The sequence below is a fragment of the Protopterus annectens genome, chromosome 7.part1, assembly GCF_019279795.1.
Source record: "Protopterus annectens isolate FY-2018-M chromosome 7.part1, PAN1.0, whole genome shotgun sequence".
Classification (NCBI taxonomy): domain Eukaryota; kingdom Metazoa; phylum Chordata; order Ceratodontiformes; family Protopteridae; genus Protopterus; species Protopterus annectens.
Window position 1 is genome coordinate 42,447,768 of NC_056740.1, and position 24,000 is coordinate 42,471,767.

The window sequence follows — 24,000 nt, forward strand, 5'->3', positions numbered from 1 at the left end:
ATAAAGGAGTTTTGAGTATGATTGATTCACTGTCACACTTTTCTGATCAGAAGTAAGGAAGTGCATTTTAAATAATTAAATAATTTGTAAAATATATTGTCACACTTTAACACTGTGTGCTGAAGTGTACTGACTTTGCATTAATTAATGTAATTCATGTCTCTATAGACTTAAGATAACGTTCTTATTAAAATAATGTGTACCTCATTATATAACATCTTTAATATAATAGCTGGCTGTAATAACACAGGATGCAAATCATAATCTGGACCTAAGAAAGTGTTTGCAGAATGGAATCCTGACATTATTTCCACATTCTTGTATCAGTCTGGTGCAGTTTCAAACAGTTTCAACAAAGCATTTACAATTTGTTAGTAAATCCCAACACTTAAGGATACGGAATATATAGTGCAATATAAATGTTACAACAAAATTTATTTTTAGAGTACATCATGTAACACCTTAATAGAAAATGCTGGTTAAAATAGAAAAGTACTATTACCATATTCTTTGCAGTCAGTAAAACGTCAGTGCAGCTTTTGTCATACACTAATGACAGCACTACAGCGACCAATGTCTAGTCTGTTCAACAAGGAGACTCCAAAGTCGAATGTAGTAAGTACTAAAATTTGTTTGTTTTTGTTTATAAAAACTGGATGTTATTTTGTGTCAGTTATGCAGACACGCACATAGACAAACATACTCACATACGCACACAGATACATAGATACATGCAAACACACACTTTTTAAATCTGATACATTTTTCCACTAGAAATAAAAGTGTCTGTTCCTGTGTCCTAGAACAGAGAAAGTGATGCAAGTGACTATGAATGATATATTCAATATTTCCTTTGGGGGATTTTGTTATTCAGCCCAAGGATGACAGACTGCTTTGATCACATAACCAGGTATCATGCTTTCATCTCTCAATAATATTTCAGAGGACAGGAACATTTATTTAAAATTTGGTTAAGCAATGTATTCACATACTTTTTTCAATGCAGCCTATACAGCTGACAGCTGTGGATGACTTAGTTCTGAAATATGTTAGTTTGAATAAAGCATGACAGTTGCAGAGAGCACTAAAAGTTCTTTTTAATTTTCTATACAGTAGACTATGTGTTTGATCATTTAAATTTGTACTTCACTATTACTGATGAATTAACATCATCTCTGAGTGAAAATGATAAGCATACAAGTTTTTATTAAGATGTGGATCACTAAGTACATATGATTAAAATGCTCAAAGTACCTTTGAAAATACTTCAGTGTGACTATAAAGAAGGATTCAAATATTCTGCAGATACATGTGCTGCTTTGCTTTGACTTTGATTAACAAAATACAAGTTCAAATGTGTTAGCTCTAACTCAGATCATAAGACTGTAAGTCTTTTCATACCAGAGATTTAGATTGCTCTTCCACTCTTTTCTCTTTATTTTGTGTTTTCCTGTCTATTGCTTTCAGTGCATCAAAGATAACTGCACATTTAAACTGTACACTAGTTTTTCTGTCATAAGGCTCAACTCAGAAAAGGAATGCCTGAAAACTCTGTTAAAAAGATCCTGTTTGTGTTTGTATTGCTGTTCATGTAGATGAGTATGAATGTATGCGTGTGTGTGTGTGTGTGTGTGTGTGTGTGTGTGTGTGTGTGTGTGTGTGTGTATGTATGTGTGCACTTGTGTACGTGTGCGTCTGTGTGGACACATAAATGTGCACATATGTACCCATTTCCGAATTTGGCTTTGTGTCCATGTGTGTGTATGATTCGATGTTATTTACAGATATTACATACCATCTGCCTCTTTTTCTGTCTCCAGCTCTTCTCACACACTAGTATACATTAGATAGTGAACAAAATGTTAACACTCAAAAGCAAAACAATCTAATCACATATTAAAACAAATTGTTAGTGTAGTCTGACATTCATTGATGCAGTTGTTTCTACAAAATGTGTTCTAGCAAAACTGTTATCTTAAAATAATTCATGTACTGTATAGATGCTACATGGAGTTTCCTGAATGGATTTTTCTAGACTGATGCTGGATAATTAAGCACTGCTATTTTTCTGACACTATCTCTCACTTTGCTTGTAACATTCTTGCAAGACACATATCCCCCCCATACTGTATGTTAAGCTCATATTCTTATCGCTGAGGGTCTGTTCACTGAAAGACACAATAATGTGATGAGACCATTGTACTGCAGATTGTACAAAAACTACAATATAGAAGTAGTGAGAAGCACTGGAAACACGAACAACAAAATATTCTCAATTATGATGAAGTCCATATCACATGAGATCATCCACTACTAAGAGTTCTGATACAAGAAAACCAGATATAGTAATCCAAGACTAATAGAAGAAAGTTGCATTGATCATTGATGCAGCTGCACCCAGTGATTACAGTACCTTATGTACAGAGAGACACATTGTCATAAAATACTAGGATTTTAATGCAGAAATGAGAGCAATGTAGAAGAAAGATAATCACACCATTCCAGTAGTTTTAGGAGCAACTGGACTAACAGAATAAAAAAAATACAATTGTACTTACATATGTTCCCAAAATATAGATAACCCCTCATGAGCTGCTGAAGTAGGCATTTCTGGGTACATTGCAGGTGTTGTAAAGAGCATGCTTTGCTAACCTCAAAGATTGAAACAATACTAATCTCTTGAACTTTTATCATATCCTGACTTAGGAATGGGGTTCATTCTTGCCATGGTATCAGAATTCCCAAAGGCTTGGAGAAATTAAACCAGATGAAAAAGTTACATTTATTTAATATCTGTATTAAAACAGCATAGCACAGCATGCAAAGCAACCCTAAGTTGTATACTGTTATTATTATTATTATTATTATTATTATTAATTTTATTTTTTATTTTACATTTGTTGACCGGGATAGTCCCACTGGATGCATGTCCATTTTCAGCGGAGGCCCGGGGAGAAAAGCTCCAAGGGTAAGCAGATACAGCATTACATAATACCAGCATTACATATTACAAACAGATTATTTACAGAGATTACATAAGTAAGCAAGTTAAACATGTTCCACTGGTTAAAGTTAGTCCTGAGCACAAGTCAGGATTAAATTAAATTACACAGTAAACTGGTTAACAGATTTTTACACATTCGAGTTAGCCAGGCTTGATACATTGACATAGCCAGTTAAGTGACAAATGTTGTTTGAGTCTAGTTTTAAATTGACCTAAGGTGGAAAGTAATGTAATATCAGCTGGAAGAGAGTTCCAGGATCTACTTACAGAGTTTGCAAAGAGAGAATCACCGGCTGTGTTATTAATTTTGCTAGTCTGAATTAGTAGTTTGTTAGAGGATCAAAGCGGTCTAGGATTGTTATAGGGGGTGATAATATTTTTAAGTGCAGGAGTATTGTCCGGATTATAGAGGATTTTATAGGCCATAATCAGTTGGTTATACTGGATTAGGCTAGGTAGTTCAAGCCAACCAAGCTGATTTAGATTGATGCAATGATGTGTCCTAAAAGGCAGCCCAGTGGCAAACCTGGCAATGTGGTTGTAGCAAATTGAGAGTTTGTTAAGGACAGTCTTGTTCAAATTTGAGAGTAGAGGGGATGCATACAGAAGGGTTGAAAGAAGGTGAGAGCGATCTATGGCAATTTTAGCTGGAGGGGTTAGGATGGCTTTTATTCTGTAAAGTGGCCCTAGTTTTTTATTGATGGTTTTGATAGTTTGGTTAACATGTAGGTCAAATTTGAAATTATTGTCTATGATGACACCTTAGTTTTGTAGATGGGTCAGGGGAGATTATTGTGCCATCATTTGATTTTATGGTAAAGGTGAAAGCGGTAGACCTACGTGTTGGTGAAAATAACAGCATTTTAGTTTTTTGGGATTTAGGATCAGACGATGTTCAGAAAGCCAGTTTTCTATTGTATTAAAGGTGGTCTGGGTAGCTGACCATAACTCTACTGGAGATGTGGCTGAGCAAATCAGAGTAGAGTCATCAGCATATTGGATACAGCTGACTTTTGGGATGACAGTATAAAGGTCGTTAATGAAGATGGAGAACAGCAAGGGCCCTAGTACAGAGCCTTGTGGTACTCCGAGGGTGTTAGGTAGAAGGTTAGAGAGTTTGTTCTGCCAGAGGACAGCCTGCTGTCGACCATTCAGGTAGGATTGAAACCATTGGAGGGCTCCAGTATCTAGACAGAATGTTTGCAGGGTGTGGATTAAAAGTTGGTGATCAACCATATCAAATGCCTTGGAAAGATCCAAAAAGAGGGCTGAGGATATATAATTATTGTTGCGATTATGGTTTATGGTGTTAGTAAAGGCTAGGAGGGCTGAAGTAGTGCTGTGATGAGGACGGAAGCCATGCTGAGTGTCTGCCATAAGGCGATTTTGGATTAGGTGGTGCATGAATTGTCTATGAATGCATTTTTCCATAATCTTTGCAAGTGGAGAGAGTATAGCTATTGGCCTATAACTGGAGAATTCAGTAGAGCTGCCTCCTTTGTGAAGTGGGATTACATAGGATATTTTCCAGATGGTGGGAATTTTAGCTTCTACTATGGTTCGATTGATTAGTATTGAGATGGGGTAAGCAATAGCATCAACTGATTTTTGTAGGTACTCGGCAGGGAGTTGATCAGCAGAAAGTGTAGTGGGTTTTAATTTTTTGATCAAGGTATGGATAAGTGAAGTGGCGACTGGTTGGAAGCTGAACGCAAGTAGGTTTCTAGGGGTGCTACTTTCAGGACCGGGGAGCTAGGAGGTAGTTGACTAGCTAGGGCTTGAATTGTCTCAGTAAAGAATTGGTTAAAACTATCAGAAACATCTTCAGGGGTTTTATCAATAGTAGCAGCAGGGATTGGGGTTGAAGTTTGTCCAGGATGTAGTAGATTATTTAAACCTGCCCAAAACTTCTGAGGGTTATTTTGATTTACTGTCTGTAGTATTGTTTTTTGTCTTGTAAAATTGATTTTTTGGTTTTGTTCCTGGATTGCCTGTATTTAATGTGATCTTGAGGGTCTTTAGAAGAACGCCATAAAGCCCATGCTTTGTTTCTAAGGGTAATTTTGAGTTTAGACTCTATAGAAAGCCATGGTGCAGTTTTTGCCTTGGTTCTCTTTGAACGAACATGTGCATGCAAATCAAGGATCTCAAGGAATTTGTTGTTAAAGTATGCTACTGCTTCCTCTAAGGGGAGGTGTTTTAGAATAGACCAATTACATGAGTTTAGTTCTTGTTGGAATTTGGCAGGGTCAAAGTTTTTATTGTTTCTAACCTTTCTGAGTAAGGGTTGTTGGGAATTAATGGTTTTGTGCTTAATTACATATGTGAGAAGGTGATCGCTTAGGCCATTAAGGAGGGTACCAGAGGTGTACAGTTGGGGTGACTGTTTATGAGTACCCAGTCAAGTATACTTTCTTTTTGGTTGGGTTTACCTATCCTGGTAGGGGTGGATATGATTTGTGTAAATGCATGCAGATTAATATGGGAGGTTGGGGATTCTAAGGAACAGGTGCCCCCGTCTATGTTAAAGTCTCCAAGTAGTAGGGTTTCTTGGGGGTAGTGACATGATAACCAGTGCAGGATATCTTCAAATGTAGATATATTGTTACCTGGGGGAATGTACATACAGATGATATTAATGCATTTATTTTTATTAAGTTGCAATTTGGTGGCAAGAATCTCAGAGTTATTAATCTGAGGAGGTTGTATTACATCTATGGTGACATTCAACTCAGATTTATAGAGTACAGCTACCCCACCCCCCTTCCTCAAAGCACGATCCAGCCTGTGTATGTTGTACCCAGGTGGTAACACTTCATTGTCTTTAGTGTTAGGTTTTAACCAGGTTTCAGATAAACAGAGAATCTCAGGGGAGTGGACATCCAGAAGTGCATGCAATTCATGTACCTTGTTATTAATGCTTCAAATATTGAGATGACAGACTAGGAGAGAGTTAGTTGGCCTATTAATTGTAGGTTTGTAGCTTAGATATTACAAGTAGAGGGGGTATGTGTATCTGAAGTGAGTGGGCCAGGGTTGGGGTGAATATCACCACCAAGTATTAGGTTGAGTCTATACTTGGTGATGAACTTCAGGAATTTGTTTATTAGTTTGTGGTAGTGTTTGGATCTAGAGCTAATGTGCCTGGGGTTGAGATGTTGATAGACTGAACAAAATGTTGGATAGGATCTGGTACTGTAAGTGTGTTTGAAGATGGACGGATTTACAGCTGGGATGATAGTATGGCCTTTTGGGACCTGAAATCCCATAAGAAACTGGTTTTCATACAAGGTAAGGAGGTATGGTGTGAACAAGAGTGGTGTGAACAAGAGGGGTAGTAAAGAGGAGTATATCATTATATGTGATTCAGCTAGTGAGTGAAGGAACTATTTTACCTGGTGATGCAACACCAGAAGATAGAGTGGTGAGGTAAAGGTACTGGAAGGGGGGATGGGAGAATGCCAGATGAAAGCTAATAGGTGCTATTAAATGTAGGTAGTAGAATAGGGGTGGGTGGAATTATCCCAGATGAAAGCAGATAGGATCTAGAAAGTGGGGAGTGGCTATAGTACTATAAATTTAGAGGTACTGGGGGGAGGAATTTGGGGCAGGGAGGGAGGAAGAGAGCCCGAGTAGCGAGGCAAACGCATCGGGCTATTGCAGTTTACAAGGTTTCCTAAGGTGTCCTAAAGCTATAAGGTAAGTATTACAGCTCTAATGTAAGAGTCAATTTACTGCAGTTACAGGGGAAGGAGGCAACCACTCAAGTAGAAACAAAGAGCCCTATGGATGACCAATATGGTGACCTGCTTAATTACAAAGCACTGTAAGTGAAAGCTTAACAAATGCTGTTTGTGTAACCTACTCTGTTAAAATGTTGAAAACAACTGATTGCAGTCCTGTAGACACCGATTTGTAGGGAACTGTAGAGTTCAGCTAGGAAAAGAGAAAAGCAGAAATTCTAGGATAAGCATGAAGACAACAAGAGGCAGTTATTATATAATAATGCATTCAGAAAGGTTTGGTGGGGGGGGGGGGGTAAAGTAGCATACTTCTGAACGAACTAAGATGTATAGCTAAGAAACCTAAGCAAGAGAGCAATTCAGTAAATAAACACTTGCCACATTTTAAAGATATACCAGAAAAACTAAATCAATTGTTCACAATTGTACAACTAGAAAATTGCCAGTAAAAGCACTTCAGGTATAGCTAGCCCAAGTTATTCAAGTCATAAAAGCACTTCTTCAATGTGTGTGTGCAATTTAAACAGTAAAAAACACATGCAGCAAGGAGGAGCTCTGATTATACACTTTCTCTAGGTACAGGTTCAGTTTAAACACAAATATTACCACAGAAATTCAGTAAAGTCACTAGCTACTTATAGAGCCTCTGAAAAACAAAACAGAGCAGTCTGTGCAGAATCAGAGTTTAGCAGCAGGTCATTCAGTTACACAAAAAACAGTAAAAGATCCATACAATGAAGAAACTTACACAAAGTCACACCAGGTCAGCCAAGGGGGGAAGAGAGAGGGAAATCCTAAGCACCTAGATTTGAAAATGATGCCTGTACTGAATTGTAGCAGTTTAACCTGTTTGAGGAAAGAAGGGGGTGGGGGAAAGGAGAAGGCAGTGGGAGTGGTTACAGGGAATACCCTGACTGACTCAAGACACCACACCAGAGATAAGTTGAAATCTGCACTCAGCACTGTGTTATTTGCACTCAGTACTTCAATGTTACTTGCACTCAGCACTGTAATTTCACTTATGTTTAGCAGGAAAGACAGACCAACAGTATACAAGTTTGGGAATTTTTACAAGGGTTGCTTGTTCAAATGTCAGGCTATTGCAGTTTACAAGGTTTCCTAAGGTGTCCTAAAGCTATAAGGTAAGTATTACAGCTCTAATGTAAGAGTCAATTTACTGCAGTTACAGGGGAAGGAGGCAACCACTCAAGTAGAAACAAAGAGCCCTATGGCTGACCAATATGGTGACCTGCTTAATTATATTACTATTATTAATATTAGAGCTTGCTGTTATGAAAAGAAGTCATTTCTCTGATGACCAGCTATGTAAACAGGCAGTTTCAGCTAGATCACCAAACAAGCCAATCCAAAAGAATCACTGCAAGGGAGAGTTCTTGCTAACATGTCTACTATGAATAATTTCATATATTTTAATAATCATGCATTTACTTGAACACAGAAGCTCTAAAATCTTTGAAGGTTGCTATCAAGAACAACTCTCCTCACCCAAGGTCGCAAAAGATAGCAAACACTTTTTGTGGTTTTGTGCTGGTTTATCCCTCCATCTGACAGACCATTAACAAGTACAGTTCAGTAACTAAACTTACCATAACAGTAGATGTTGGAATGAACAATGCTGCAAGACCATTAACTATATGGGTTATAGCCTCCCAAGGATATAACAACTGGCCAGCTTCCAAACTTCAGGGCACCTTCCATGTACCCAAAATGCCAGGTAGCTCTAGTTGAGCTGACTAAAAGACAAGCATGTTTATCAAGCCCTTAGACCTTTCCTTCCAAAAGAGAGAGGGAGGCTGAGCCCTGAAAGGACAGTAGTAGGTGCAACAAATAGTGAATGCCCACACTCTGGCATAAAAAAAAAAAAAACACTCCAGAATAAACAAGGGGGATTAAAGGATGGAGCAGCTACTGTAGCAGAGGTAATTCAAACATCTACTGTTACAGTAAGTTTACTTCCACAACTGTACTATGTTCATTATATTAATCACTGCTGCAATAGCTGTACATATATGCCATATATGACAGATTAACCTAGCTTACTACATTTGGGAGATGGAAGGAGAAGAGTCCAGCAGCCCCTGGAGAATGGTCCTAACAAAGCCTGACCTGGACTTAGAGAAGGAATCAAGCTTATAGTGCTTTGTAAAAGTATCTTCAGAGGACCAAGTAGCAGCTTTTAAAATACTTCTAGAATACATCCCTTTACAAAAAGCCATACAGAAAGGCAAGGCACTAGTAGAGTGGGACACGATCCTGCCTGGAATACTTTTGTTGTAGTAAGTATAAGAAAAGGTTGCCTTATTGCCTTTATTAACCATTTAGAAATACTCTGTTTTGATACAGGTTGTCCCTTCTTCATACCTTCACAAGAAATGAACAATTGAACCAAAGATATGAAATATTTATTTATGCCAAGACAGTACCTGAGTTGTCTTAGGAAATTCTAGGTATGAAGTATCCTTTCTTCCTTGTTTTTAGGTTTAGAAAAGAAAATGGGAAATGTATAGTTTGGCTTAAAATAAATCTAGATACAACTTTAGCCATAAAAGGAGGACTGGTTCTCAAAGAAACCCTCTCCCTGTTGAAAATGAGATAAAGTTGACTCACTATAAGTGCGTGTAACTCATATACTCGTTTTCAGATGTCAGAGCAATCAGTAAATCTGTTTTCCATGTTAAGAACATTAAGTCAGCCAGATGAGCTGGTTCAAATGGAGCAAATCTTAGCTCCTCTTACACAAAATTATGATCCCAAGGAGGGTCCACCAGTTTACTTGTAGTCCTCTTGTTCAAAAACACTTTCAAAAAAAATATTGGCATAAGACTGCATTTGAAAGAAGAGGATGAGCGGGCAGACATACAGAAATGGCCGATAAATGAACTTTGATAGAGGAATAACAAAAAACATAGAAAAGAAACTCACGCAAATATTGTAAAACGAGAAAACTAGTCGTGAACAGGTGCTGGTTATGTTGTTGGCACCAACTAGAAAACCTTTCCCATTTGCTGATATCTATCTACCTATATCTATATATATATATATATATATATATATATATATATATATATATATATATATACACATATATATATATATATATATATATATATATATATATATATATATATATATATATATATATATATATATATATATATATATTTATGTATATATATATATATATATGTGTATGTATATAATTTTATTGAAGCAGGCTTTCTTGTCTCCATTAGTACTTGCTGTATGTCCTCAGTTAAAATGTGCCTAAAAAAATTAAGTCCCTGTCATTTAAGCAGTCAATTGAAGTTGATTGATGTTGGCATGTATCAAACGCTCCTGTTGTTGTGTGAGTAATGACAGTCTATGAGGAAGCTTTTCATAATCATCCCTAGCTATTTCTAAAAGAACGGAGCACTATGGGTGCCTGGACAAGAACGGTTCCACCACAATGATCTTGGGAGATTCCGTTTGAATCTTCACCAGTACCCTGGATATGAGTGTAATGGGTGAAAATGTATACAGGAACAATCCTGTTCGAGGAAAACAAAGACATCTGTCTTCCAGGCCTTCTTGCAATGAGTCCTGGAACAAAATCTTGACAGCTGATTGTTCAGAGAGGAGGCAGAAAAGGTCTGCTTGAGGAACTCCCCAATGATGGATCAAATCTTTCAACCACCCTCCCCCACCCCCCGCCATCCTGGAACTGCTGCCCAAGTGATGTCTGAGGAATCTCCGGTAACTGACGTCTCTGGAACAAGGAGAGATAAAGGGAGACCTGGATTTTGGGATATCTGTTGTGTCGCCTAAATGATTTCTCTTCTGAAAAAAAAAAGCACTGGGATTATTAAAAGACAAGGGGTGTTGGTGCTGAGACGAAAGAGACTTCAGATACCACTATATCTTTCCCATGTTGAATCTTGCCAGGGTTATCATGAGAATGGTAGAAGCCATGAGACCCACAATCCTGAGGTATTCCATCACAGTGACTGAAGTCTGAGTGGAAAACCTTAAAAATAGAACTGAGGTTGCTAGTTTGCATCCCGGGAAAACAATCCTTTGTAAAGGAGTCAAAAAAAGACTTTTGAATGTTCCCTTGCAATCCTAGCTTGTGAAAAGAAGAGATTTCTGACACATTGAGAAATACTCTGCAGAGATAAACAAGTCATCTATAAATAGAATCATGGATATCCTGTTGCCTAGAATAAGTTATAACTTGGAGCTAGGCACTTTATGAGCATGCTTGGTATAGCGGATAGTCTAAAAAGTAAGGCAGAGATTGATAATGTGATCCAAACATACAATACCTTCAGAAACGTCTGAAGTCTGGTTGAATTGGGATATGATGATAAGCATCTTTTAAGTCTAGTGTTACCAGGAAACTTGAAAGTAGAAGAAGAGAAAGAGGAAACAGCTTCTGAAGTGACATCATTTTGAATTTCGGCACTATCACAAATAGGATTAGGAAAGGAATAAAGATCCTGAAATGGTAGCTAAGGATTTTCTTTATCACTAGCATCATCCTTGAATAAACACCCTTCTCCACCTGAGGAGGAACTAGTTACATCACTCCTTGGGATAGCATGTGATGAAGAACAGGTGGAAAAAAGACTCTATTTTGGAGGATGATGAATGATCCCATGGAAAGGAGGAATTTCCTCCCAAAGCCAGCTGCAACTTTTATGACTGATCTTTATAATCCATTCTCTAAAACTATGTGTTGCCAAAGAGAAAAACAGAGAGTCACACTGGATGGAAGAAAAAAGGCACCACAGTAGGAGGTGGTCACAATGCTTCTTGAACAGTCATTCAGACTTGTTGGACCCTCTTGTTTTGGGGAGATTCAAGGCTTATTTTTGGAACCTCCCTTGACATTTCTCCTTATATGTCTCTTTGTCTCTACTTTGCTGAAACTCTTTATTTTTCTTTTCACCAAAACTGGATGAGGAGTTAGAGAATCCCTTAGAAATTTTGAAAAAGGAGGGCTGAAAAATCTTAGAGATTCCCTAGATCAGCTTTCCTTTTTCATCACACTTTTTGATCATCTTTCCAGCAGAGTGGCCATAAACTAAATCTCTATCCAAAAGGGAATTTAAAATCACATTTTTAATATCATCTGGGAAGTTCTGAGAATGCAGCTACGCAAACCTTCTCAAAACAGTAGCGGTGGCCAGAGATCTGGAAGAAGTATCAAAAGAGCCACACATACTCTGTAAACAATGAGTAGTAACCTGTCCAATAGAAACAAAACTACATTATTTAAAGCAGATGTTTCCCCATAAGAAGAACCTGCAGATAAAACATACCTTATACTTTCCCAATTAGTCAGAACAAACCTTAAGATACGAGCCTAACAATTCAAAATTCTGAAAATCAAAGTTGCAGGAGTATACACTATTACACACACATCATTAATTTCCCATCCTTATCAGAAAGAGTAGGCTTGGAATTAATCCAAGTGTTTAGCAGTAGTGGGATCAACTACAGCTATGTCTTCTGGGTCAGATTTGTAAATAGTGTATAAAAAATTAAAAGACTGAGGAACTTTATACATCCTGTCTGATTTTTTATGGGCAACTAGCTGGCTCTGAGGATATTGCAGGCATTAACACACACACACACACACACACACACACACACACACACACACACACACACACACACACACACACACACACACACACACACACACACACACACACACAACATCCTATAAAGCAAATAGAACAGGAGGAATGGGTGCAGGGTCTGGACATTCTTTCTGTGACAACTCATAGTATTGTCTGAGGGACTGAGAAACCTCAGTGTTCTCCCACTGAAAACACTGGCATAATCTAGATCAGACATCAAGCTCTCCTCTGAGTCTGAATCAGAAATTTGGGGAGGAAACCCTGCATCTGTCCCTTCATCATTCTGTTAAGAATATTGAATCTCTTCAGGAAAAGAGATATCCCTAGTTCTTTTATCAGAAACTACTTACAAGAAGACACAATAACCTGAATTAAACCCTGAGCCATGCCCAGTAAACTACTCCTGTCTAATGAAATATGAAAAGGAGTAGACACATGCTTAGATTTTTGTTTCTTCTTGGAGAAAAATGGGGCCCAACATGTTACTAATGACAACAGCTGCTTCCTCACGGAAGGGCACAGCATTCTGACAGCCTTCCCTGTTGCCTCTGCAAAGACTGACATGAGTGGTTCTCCCTTGCCCACTGAAGGGACCTCAACAGCTGCACAGGTTGTGGCTAACACCTGATCCATAGTTGCTGTAGGTGCTAAACCAGTGGGGCCTAGGGTAAAAGATCAGTGGTCTGAGGTACAACAAATGTCCACAGCAGAATCACTCAACTGCAGCTGAGGCAAATTGGTATCCTGTTGTGGCAACACAGGCTGCTTGCTTAATTTTTTTCTTTTGTGGCTGGAAAAATGACTGACCATGGGATTGGCAGTTTCTACAATGGTCAAGCCAAAAATGGTGCCTCTGTCCCAGAGAAGTAAAATGGAAGGTTCTTCACCAAAAAGGACTTATTTGCCCAGTAAAGGAACAGAACCAATCTGACTGTTGATCCTCAAAAGCCTCAGAGGAGCATACTCTTCAGTAGCAGTAATGCTGTGAAGGGCTTTGTGCCCAAAATTGTCTTTTAGTCAGCTCAGCTCAAGCTGCCTGATAGTTTGGGTGCATGGAAGGTGCCCTGAAGCCTTATAAACTAGTCATCTGTTATATCCTTTGCAGGATATAATCCATACAGATAAGGTTAATGCAGCAAAGATAAATTTGATGAACATCTAATAAATTCAAGGAAATTGGGCAAATCCTCCACAGAGGTTAAGCCACTGAAATCCACCAAAAAATAAAATGAGGCTCTGGATGTACCAAAATACCCTAATCTATTCAGGGGACAGTATGAGTTACTAAAACAGGTTTTCTTTCCTTAGTGGATAACACTAAAACTGTTGCTTTCATTCCCTTGTATGATGTAATACTCCATTAGTTGAATGTTATATCATCAGAGCATTCCTCCCCACTGCATTGCCGTACAGTATATATCATCCACAATGGGCTGATTATCACATATACACCAGCCCCAGAAAAAGCAGGGAGGAATGAGTGGAGTAGTGATGATGGAAATATAAGGCTAAATAAAGTATGCACCATTATATATGTTTCAAAGTCAAATGCTTAATAAATTATCCAAATCTTTAGTACATTACTAATACAGCTTTACAATTTGACAATGTATCTCTATTAAACAAATACTGAAAAAAAATTGTTTATGCACAACATTCTTTAATTGGATATAAACTATGGGAGGAAGAAAAATGTTCCATAAAATAAGGGCATAAAATTCCATGTGATCAGCAGGCAAAAAGAAAAAGGATCTGCCCTGTAGTTGTAGTTGAATGTTTTGCCATACTCCTATAGAAGTGCATTTATTATTCCAATAACCCTTAACAGAAGTACTAGTCCATTTGTAAAGGTCTCACAGCTTTATGCCATGGTGCAAACTAACAGTGAAGTAATAGTGCACTAGAAAACTTTTGAATGTAAGGAGATATGTGTATTAGTATGTATTACTTAAAGCTTTCAAAATCATGATACATTACTATCACCATAAACATCCCTTATTGAGCATCTTAATTATCAACGTAGAAGCTTTTAATATACATCAGTATGGTCATTATTTTAATCCTCAAGTTAGCTATGATCAGACATTATATTGCTTTAGTATAACATAATAATCAGTGACATCACTGTCCATCCATCCATCCATCCATCCATCCATCCATCCATCCATCCATCCATCCATCCACAGTCCCTTTTTCCATTTTTGCACATGGCTTTGTGGTGCCATCCAACAATCATCTAGAACCAAGGTTCACATTGCCAGGTAGCTAACCCTGCCTGCAGCTAAATAAGAATATAGTTCTATAAAACTGCTGAAATCCAGTATTTCATAATGTCTAAAAACAAAAAAAAAATGTTGGAATTGCGTGCAATACACTGGTTTTAAAGTTAACAGTAAAACGTGTTAAAAATTAAACTTTAAATTCTGTCATTCTGTTAATCTGCATGATTTATGCAATAAGACAAGCTACTAGCATCACACTTAATGGCTTTGTATTTTCCAGCATACACAAAACCAAAAAAAAAAAAAAAACTATTAATTTAAATTGTCTGTGATCAGAAAACAGTTTATCAAAGTGCTTTTTTACATGATTTCAGTAAAAATGCTTCCGCAGTCTGGCATAAATCACAGTTTCATGTCACTTACATAGTCATCGTATGCTTCTTGAACAGGAGGAGGAGGTGGTGGTCTGTAACCTGCCAGTGCTGCTCTTGCTCTAGGAGGAGGATGTCCACGACCACGTCCTACAGGAGCTCGACCTGGTGGCACACCCCTTGGTGCTGGAGCTCCTCTTGGAATACCTGCTGGTGGAGGTGGCACTCCCCCACGACCCCTATCAAAATAAGCAAGGATTTCCTATTAAAAGTTCTGAGTATCATTTAAACTAATATATATTAAAGCCATTGACTTTAATAACAGAAAGAACCATGGAGACCCTGAGCACAGATGTTGCTAAACACCACTTCCAAAATGATTTAGTTTATTTATTTTTGTTATATTGCATTGTGATGAAAGCTTCCCAAAACAGAAGCTGTCTTATGAAAACATTTTTGTATTGTCTTCATTTTGAAGGCAAACATCAATGACAAAAGCTGTAGTCTAAGAAGTATTCACATTATGCCTACTTGAGCATTCATGGAAATGTAAGCATGTCTTTTTGAGCAAAGGGCTATTTGTTTCCAGAGCCCCCCCCCAAAAAAAAACCCCTAATGCAGTTGATAACCTGGTCAATAAAACATAACCAAAATAAATAAAATATTAAATTTTCTTGTATTTTCACAGAATATTAGGTAGTTAAACATATCACATAGAGTACAAAGTTGCAAAATGACCAAAAGGTATAGCATTTTACTCTAACCTCTTCAAGAAGAAAAAATCTACAATTAATGATTTACCTATATTTCCTGCTCTTATTAAGTTAATCTCTGCAATTTATTATATTTTAATTTTTAATTTTAATATATGTAAAATGTCATTCCAGGACACATGGCATAAGTTTAACATAAAATAATACAACTAAGAAATTGTATTGCAGTTTTTCATGAACTTTTAGACAGTGAGCCTAACATATAGATCCAGAAAAAACATGTCTATGTAGCCACATGAAAAAATGCTGTCAAGTAAAATGTATAATTGGAGGCAAACTCAGACTTGTTATTTTTTCTATAGACATCTCAATCCAGAAATTAGAAAAAAAAAATTCATTCTGTGCTGATGTACTTTAAAACTTAAAAAATAGAACTTTATTTTAATATAACATCTTTTGTGCAATAATCACAAGTACTGCATAAATATACCCATAAATAAGAAAAATGGGTAAAATGTATATGAAAGAACAATATAAAAATTAAAACACAAAACATCCAAAGCATTATGTGCTACTATCTTTGCCCTCACCATTCACCTAGTAAGATAACTGAAAACATTAGACTTTTATATACATGCATGGAAAAAGTATTTCTTAAAATTGACATCTCCATAATCCAAGAGTTCTAATTTATGGGTGGTCTGTACCTCCAGGGTAGATGGTACACGCAAGCACTTCATATTCCAAGAAACTTTCATATACTGAAGTAGCAGTTATCACTTGAGCTTTTTCAGACACATAAAGTAGCTTAGAAACTCTAGATGTTTGAGCTGGCAGAGATGTTTTATACAGCAGCATGAAGTGTCATGTGGTGTGGCAGTGCGGGGCTACAGTGTACTCCACATGTGTGATACACTACTGTATCAGTACTGCACATGTTTTACCAGTCTATGATGGCAACGTGTAAGTCGAATCTTAGGATGAAGCTCTCAGTTTACCAGTCAGTCTATATCCCCAACCTCACCTCTGGTCATAATCTTTGGGTAGTGACCGGAAGAATGAGATCATGAAAATAAGGGATGGAAATTATCCTTCTTTACAGGGGTTTTGGCTCAGTCTCGAAGACACAGTAAGAAGCTCAGCAGTCTGGGAAGACATTTTGGTGGAACCACTGTACCTCAGGAATAAGTAGCTAGTTCAGCTAATAACAACATGTTGTGAGAATATCCTCTGAGCACTTCCAGTGGAGACATGATAGGCATGTCCTGATAGAAGGAAATACCAGATCAGATACTAAACATGTTGGAGACACTATAAATCTCCTAGATTGTCTGCAAATGCACTGGGATTCCCTAAAAGGAGTTGGAGGGTGGGGACATTTTATCTGTTTATGTTACTGCCACCATGATATTCACTAGGAAAAGCAGTAGAACATATGGGTGGGTGAATACATATGCAGATGGACATTTTCTATTAATTGCATATGACAGCTGTAATTATCAGAAGTAACAGTTTTACTAAGCATTTAATTTACTCATCAAAATAATAATTGCAATAAGTTTTCAGTCAGAATATGCAACTGCGTAGTACTCCAGTGCTTGTCTCACATTTTCAAGATAGACTATGACATCTTATTAATGTATGTCAAAAATGCCCTCCCCATATTTTTCTACAGAGCTTCTTACACTATAATAATAAGGTTCATGCAGCAGAACTGGTATTAACTTCTTTAGTGCTACAACAGGTTTATCATAAGGTTTCGTAAATTATATTTACTGCCTTTAATACTGTTCCACTAATTACCACCTGTATTCTTGAGTAAGGGTTCTGGCAACTGACAGACAGATGACTTGACTGCCTTCAGCTAGTTCCCACTGCTGGTGTAGGCGGGAGTGGATATTTAACCATTACTCACTTCGTTGTCTCAAATGAACTTCAAAAATTTGTTTTTAGAGCTCTACAAATAATGCAGTAGTCACATTCTTTTCCTCAAGTTGTAAATTTTTAATTGACTTTTTCATGTACTGTATAGAACTTTTTAAACAAGTAGCTCTGATGTCATCAATTTCACTGACTTTATAGATATTCCAAGGCTACTGAATCTTATGACCATTTACACCTTGCCAATACCTTCCCTAAGTCTGCACCTCCTTTCTCCATAACAGGCACACCTGTCAATCCAAGAGTAAATTTGGAAAATGTCACCCTGTCATTTACATTATGCTTAGAGGAAGATAGTGAGTTATACTGCTCAACATTCAGGGTAAATGCATTGCAGAGGTTAGGAATTTGCTGGGTTACAAATCTGTCCCTCCATTGTGCCTTACTTAACTGTAGGTGAAGATGTATGTCCTTGGTTCTAGTGCTGTTTGAGATACAAAACCTAAGGAGATACAGGAGGCCCAGTACAACTAGGACTCTAAGGATAAATGAGACAGAGATCTCCCTTCAAAAGAGTGTAAGATAATGAAAACATGGCTATAGCTTTTAGCCTCACTTGATAACCCAAGAACTTTAGGTCTGTGCATTTTTTTTTGGTTAGGAACCTTTGGGGTCTTTCTAATTGTTTGATATGTTCAGTGCGATACATCCCAAAGGGGACAGTGTACAAAATAATTGGCCCGATTAATGTTGTATATTAAGGAGTTACCTCGTTAGACCTTGATGATATTCCTTTGTCATTAGCTGTGCTAAATAAGAGGATTTTCTGACACACTCTGTTATATGATAGTCAAAAAAAAAACGGAATTATCAACCAACATTTCCACAACTTTGACTACATATTCATTTTGTAGGGGTATGTTGTCCATGCAGTATGATGAGAATAAGATTTGTTTACCAAATGTGATGATAGAATATATAGTGTGGGCCCATTTTTAGTACACCGAGAATTTACATTGGAGAGTTAATTTTGGAGGGATTAGGTTTCAGTTGGTGACTTAACAGCAACTCCCCACCTACAGACATGTCCAAACCTCATTATCTTACCTCTCTGCTTTGAGATTTGAGAAGCAAAGGCTAAAAAGGAGCTGTCTCAGGACTGAGTCCGGAAGGAAATACTGGTCTTTTTCATGTTTTTTTAATGAGGATCTGATAACTCGCACTGTGTTGATTCTGTCGTTCAGCCAATTTGCTATTCATCTTTCAAGTATGGGTAGATTTTTAAAGCATTTAGCATCTGCATTATGGCAAGAAGGGAAATGGTCTATCATCCAAACCAAAAAGTAAATAGGTTACACAGACAAACCAATTAGTAAAAATTACAAGAAAAACCTAGCCAGTACCTGGGGATTATAATGTCTGTTTATGTCAGACTTCCTGAGTTTTCCTGACTGATACATTTCTTTTTTCATTCTATCATTTTGAAACACAAAATCATATGATAATATATATATATATATATATATATATATATATATATATATATATATATATATATATATATATATATATATATATATATATATATATACACATATATATATATATATATATATATATATATATATATATATATATATATATATATACACTGCTTTAAATCATGTTCCTTGACACAAAAATGAATAACATATGGTTTCATAAAACAAAATTATATATTTGCTCCCAGATCTTCCACATTACAGTTTAAGGGAACCAATGATCATAATCCTTCCTGTTGTACTTCATCCGTTCTACTATCCATCTCTCTATAAAATGAACTAGACACAATCAAGAACAGAATGCAAAATAATTACCTTGACACTCACTGGCATGCCCCAAGGTTCTATCCTATGCCCTTTACTATTCAATATCTTCATTAATGACTTCCATTATTGCATCACAAAAGCTAAACTTGTCCAATACACAGATTACTCTACTATCATCTGCTCTGCTGAATCCGTCTCAAAACTCATGCAAGTAACTCAGGCAGCCTTTAGTAGCACTGATACCGGGATGCTAAATAATAACCATCTAGCCCTTAATGCAACCAAAACCAAAATTATGATATTTACCCCATCTAAGAACTTCACAATAGACAAAAACTCTTTCTCTATAAAAAGCCAAAATATGACCTCTATTGAAGTAGTCCCCCACACCAAGCTTCTCAGAGTCCTTATTGATGAACATCTAAAGTTTGACATTCACCTTCAAACTAACATCAAGAAAACTCACCAGAAACTTGGCATGCTCTACCGCCATGACCGCTATATAACCTCCCTAACTAGGCTTACCCTCTACACCACTTACCTCCTCCCCTCTCTCTTGTATGGGGCACCTATTCTCACCAACCTTCAAGCCACTCTCAAAGCTAAACTGGCATCCTGCTACAATAAAATCTCAAAGTTTGCTACCAGCTCCAAATCTTCCTTTCACCACTGTGACTCCTTGCATTCACTGAATTGGTTAGCTCTCCCCAGCCATCTCTCTTTCATTCAACTCTCTACTGCCCATAAGCTCATTTTCAGTCCTTTCCTCTGCCCTTCCCTCTCCTCCATCCTTACCATGCACCTTCCTGACCGATCTCTCAGATCCAATAAACAGAACCTTCTTCAACTGTATAAACCTTTACATATTCCTGGTCAATCCCTATTATCCTTCTCACTAGCATGAAAATGGAACCCACTTCCTCCCCATATTCGGACTACCTAGAACCTTGCTGCCTTCAAGACCCTACTCCACTTTTATCTCTCTTCTACATGGGAGTGCTCCTGCTGCCACCCCTCCTAAACTTCCTTCATATCCACATTGCAATCAAACACAACACCTCAAAAGGTCTAGCTATTCCTTCTGTTCTTCTCTTGCTTTGTCTCCTACAATTTCCTCTTAAAATTTCCTGTCTCTTAACTCCTCAAAAATCTAAGACACCCTTACAGTCTTGTTGTTTTATATTGTTTAAAATGTGCAATAATTCTGTTATAGTGTGTAAAAATGTATAATAACCCAGTTACTGTTGTCATTACAGTTTCTTGTATTACTAATTGTATCAACTGCTTGTATTTTTTTATGTATATACATGGAGCTTTTCTCCCTGGGCCTCCATTGAGAAAAAGCTTGCTATGGCCCAATGGAGTTTCCCAGTTAACAAACTACAAATAAATAAAATTAGACTACACTGAATTTTGTGTACCATTTTTTGTTAATAAGACAAATGGACTATGAAGGAAGGCAATTCTTACATCAAAGTGGAGGGATGGCCTGCTAAGTAATGTGTAACATTTTTTAAATAATAAGTAATTAAAACAGACTGAAATACGGTATGACAATATTGATACAACACGTTCTTAACTAATAATAATTTTCATTTTTAGTATTGGATATTTGAAACAGGAAAGACACACTAGGCAGAAGTCTAAATGAGAAATGTATAATGTAAATAGCAAGGTAAGTAAACATCAATACCATCACAGAGCAGAAGTCCTAAATACAACCTACGTTTGTACAGAAATAATGTCACAGTAAGACAGCAATCTTGAAGTACTAGTCAGAGGCCAGTTAAAAGTAGTAATTTGTTTAATTAATTAATTATTAATTAGTTTAATACAGCTAAAAGAAGTTATATATATAAGTGAGATGAAAATAATAATGGCCATACAAGTGACAGAGTGTGCACTAGTTCACAAGAAACGTGCAAAAATATAACTTGCAGAGCAACACATTTTACTCATAGTCTCCACAGATAGGAAATCTAACAGCTGCATTTCTGGAATAAATGCAAGAAAATTGTACTAGGTTTATGAAAGTATACTGTGATTCTACAAAGATATCACTATTGTTAGGTTTTTCACCTTAAAAATTAACTAGGTTTGAGATTACTAAGCAAGAACATTCTACTGATTTCTAAAGATCGCATATAGCAAAAAGTTATACTACCTACAATCTTCTCAGTTTTAATAGTCAATTATTTGATAAGATTATTTAAGAATTAGAACTAAGTAGGTTTAATAAAACTATCCACTCTCCTTCCTTTACTTTCCCAATCAAATCTACACAACCTCTCCTAACTCAACACTCAAGTCCACCCCACCCTACACTTAGCATGCACTATATGCTCTAAACTAAAATCTTAGCTTGCTTTACCACCGGCATCTACTAATCAAATCATTAATTTAACCTGAATAACTAGATGTGCATTAGCGTAAAGACCATCTGTAAAGACTGCATTCCTCAACCCAACCCAGTAAACCTCCTCACACCACTCCTACACATATGCCTCATTCACAACTTAAGTTATATGACATGTAGACTTTAAACTGTACAGTTCTCTTAGTTCTTACCACTACAGCTCTGGTGACCTCCTACCATCATGAACTACACATTTTGATATCATTCCAAAACTCTCCATTCATAAACCCTCCACATTCAAAACCTTCTATTCCATTATATCACGTACAATTTACAATAGCTCAAATTCTGACTTCTCTAGATTTGTAGTCCTCCCTCAGGAACCTTACTCATGTAAATTACTAAGATATGGCAGGTCCACATCTAAAAACTAAAGCTAATATTACACGTCATATCCCAACTTACTGTCAGTGGTGACATACGCCCAAATCCTGGCCCCAACAATAGCCCTCACATGCCCACCAAACAGTACCAAAATCCATTAAACATAACCAGGTAAGGATCAGACCATCTAATACCAAATCTAAACATATGGAGCATTCTTAACAAAATACAAGAATTACATACCACCATCTCACTATACTCTCCAGATATACTAATTATCAATTAAATTTGGCTCATATCAGAAATTAGTGACAACGAAATAATTCCTCCTGGATACAACATACATAGACAAGACAGGAAAGGCAGATGAGCCTCACACTTGAAATTATTAACCAAAACACCCCAGTTTTTAATAACATAGAGATTCTCTTTACCACCTTAAAAATCAACTCAATGAAACAATTAAACATAATAGGTGACTATATTCCCTCCAGGAACAACATTAACACACTAGAAGGCATCTTATACTGGATAGGAGAAAGTCACCCCCAGGAAACAATTATTATGGGTGACTTTAATATTAATTGACTATCCTATAACTCACTCAACCCCACAGAACATATCAACTTGCATGGCTTCACACAAGTAATTCAGACTACAACCAGAATGAATAAATCTTCAAAAAAGGAGTCCATCCTTGACTGGATCCTTACTAACAGACCATCACTATTACTATACTCAAACAGCCTCCCAGACAGTTTTAGTGACCACCTTCCTAACTTTGTCCTTTGACAAAGAATAAACTCATCTAAATCCACCCTATTCCAACAGATAAGAAATAAAAGAAACTTTAACTCTCAAGAATTTATATCCACACTCAAACTTTGTAATTGGACACCACTCAAATTTCTCCCTCTAGATGCTGCAGTTGAACATTTTAATACTACCTCTCTTAACATAGTAAATAGCCTTGTGCCTACAAGGACAGTAAGAACAAAATCCAGTTATGCCCCTTGGCTTACCAAAGGGACAAGACAATACTAAAAAAGAGATAGGACAATGGAAATATGGGTCCAAAACAAATCCATAGCAAATCAACAAAAAAATACCTTGAACTGAGAAATAGATCAAAAAAGCAAATTAGATTTGAGAAGACAAAATACACCGACATACAATCAAAGCACAAAAATAACCCACAGATGTTCTGGACTGTCATTAATAAAATTCTTCAGCTAGGCCATGCTAGCACACCCGCTCCATCTGCCATCAATTCTAATGATAACATAGCCACACAATTTAATTATTATTTCACTAAATCCATACTAGCTCTCACAGATAACAATTGGCCTTCGCGTCTCCCACCCTTCCCATCTACAGATCCAAATGTCAATGCCTTATCCTTTCAGCCAGTCCCTGCAAGTACTATACTTAAATTCCTTAACAAACTCAAACCTACAATGCTAGCAGCAGACAATCTACCTGCTGAATACCTCAAAATTGCTGATAGTGCTATTGCATACCAAATATCAATACTCATAAACCGTTCCATCTCAGAACAACATGTCCCAACACTCTGGAAAATATCACATATTATACCGTTACACAAAGGTGGACCTTCAACAGAAATTTCTAACTACCGGCCAATAGCTATTTTATCTCCTTTTGCAAATATTCTGGAAAGATGCATACATTCTTAAATTATAAACTGTCTCCTAACTAATAATCTACTAGCAAATACTCAACATGGATTCCGGCCATATCACAGTACTACCACTGCCCTCTTCAGCTATACTAATAGTGTTAACCAACACCAGAATGAAGGCATACTTGTTTCCCCTGTCTTTCTGGATATTTCTAACACATTTGACAC

General features: G+C 37.0%; 1 protein-coding gene across 2 annotated transcripts in view; it reads right to left on the minus strand.

Moving 5' to 3' along the window:
• The window catches only part of KHDRBS3 (KH RNA binding domain containing, signal transduction associated 3), a 1,441,609-nt gene that overhangs the window by 563,103 nt on the left and 854,506 nt on the right, over positions 1–24,000 (minus strand). For both annotated transcript variants that reach the window (XM_044078538.1, XR_006365708.1), the window contains exon 6: positions 15,041–15,227. In XM_044078538.1, the coding sequence (XP_043934473.1) occupies positions 15,041–15,227 (187 nt within the window). The remainder of the gene's footprint in view (positions 1–15,040; positions 15,228–24,000) is intronic.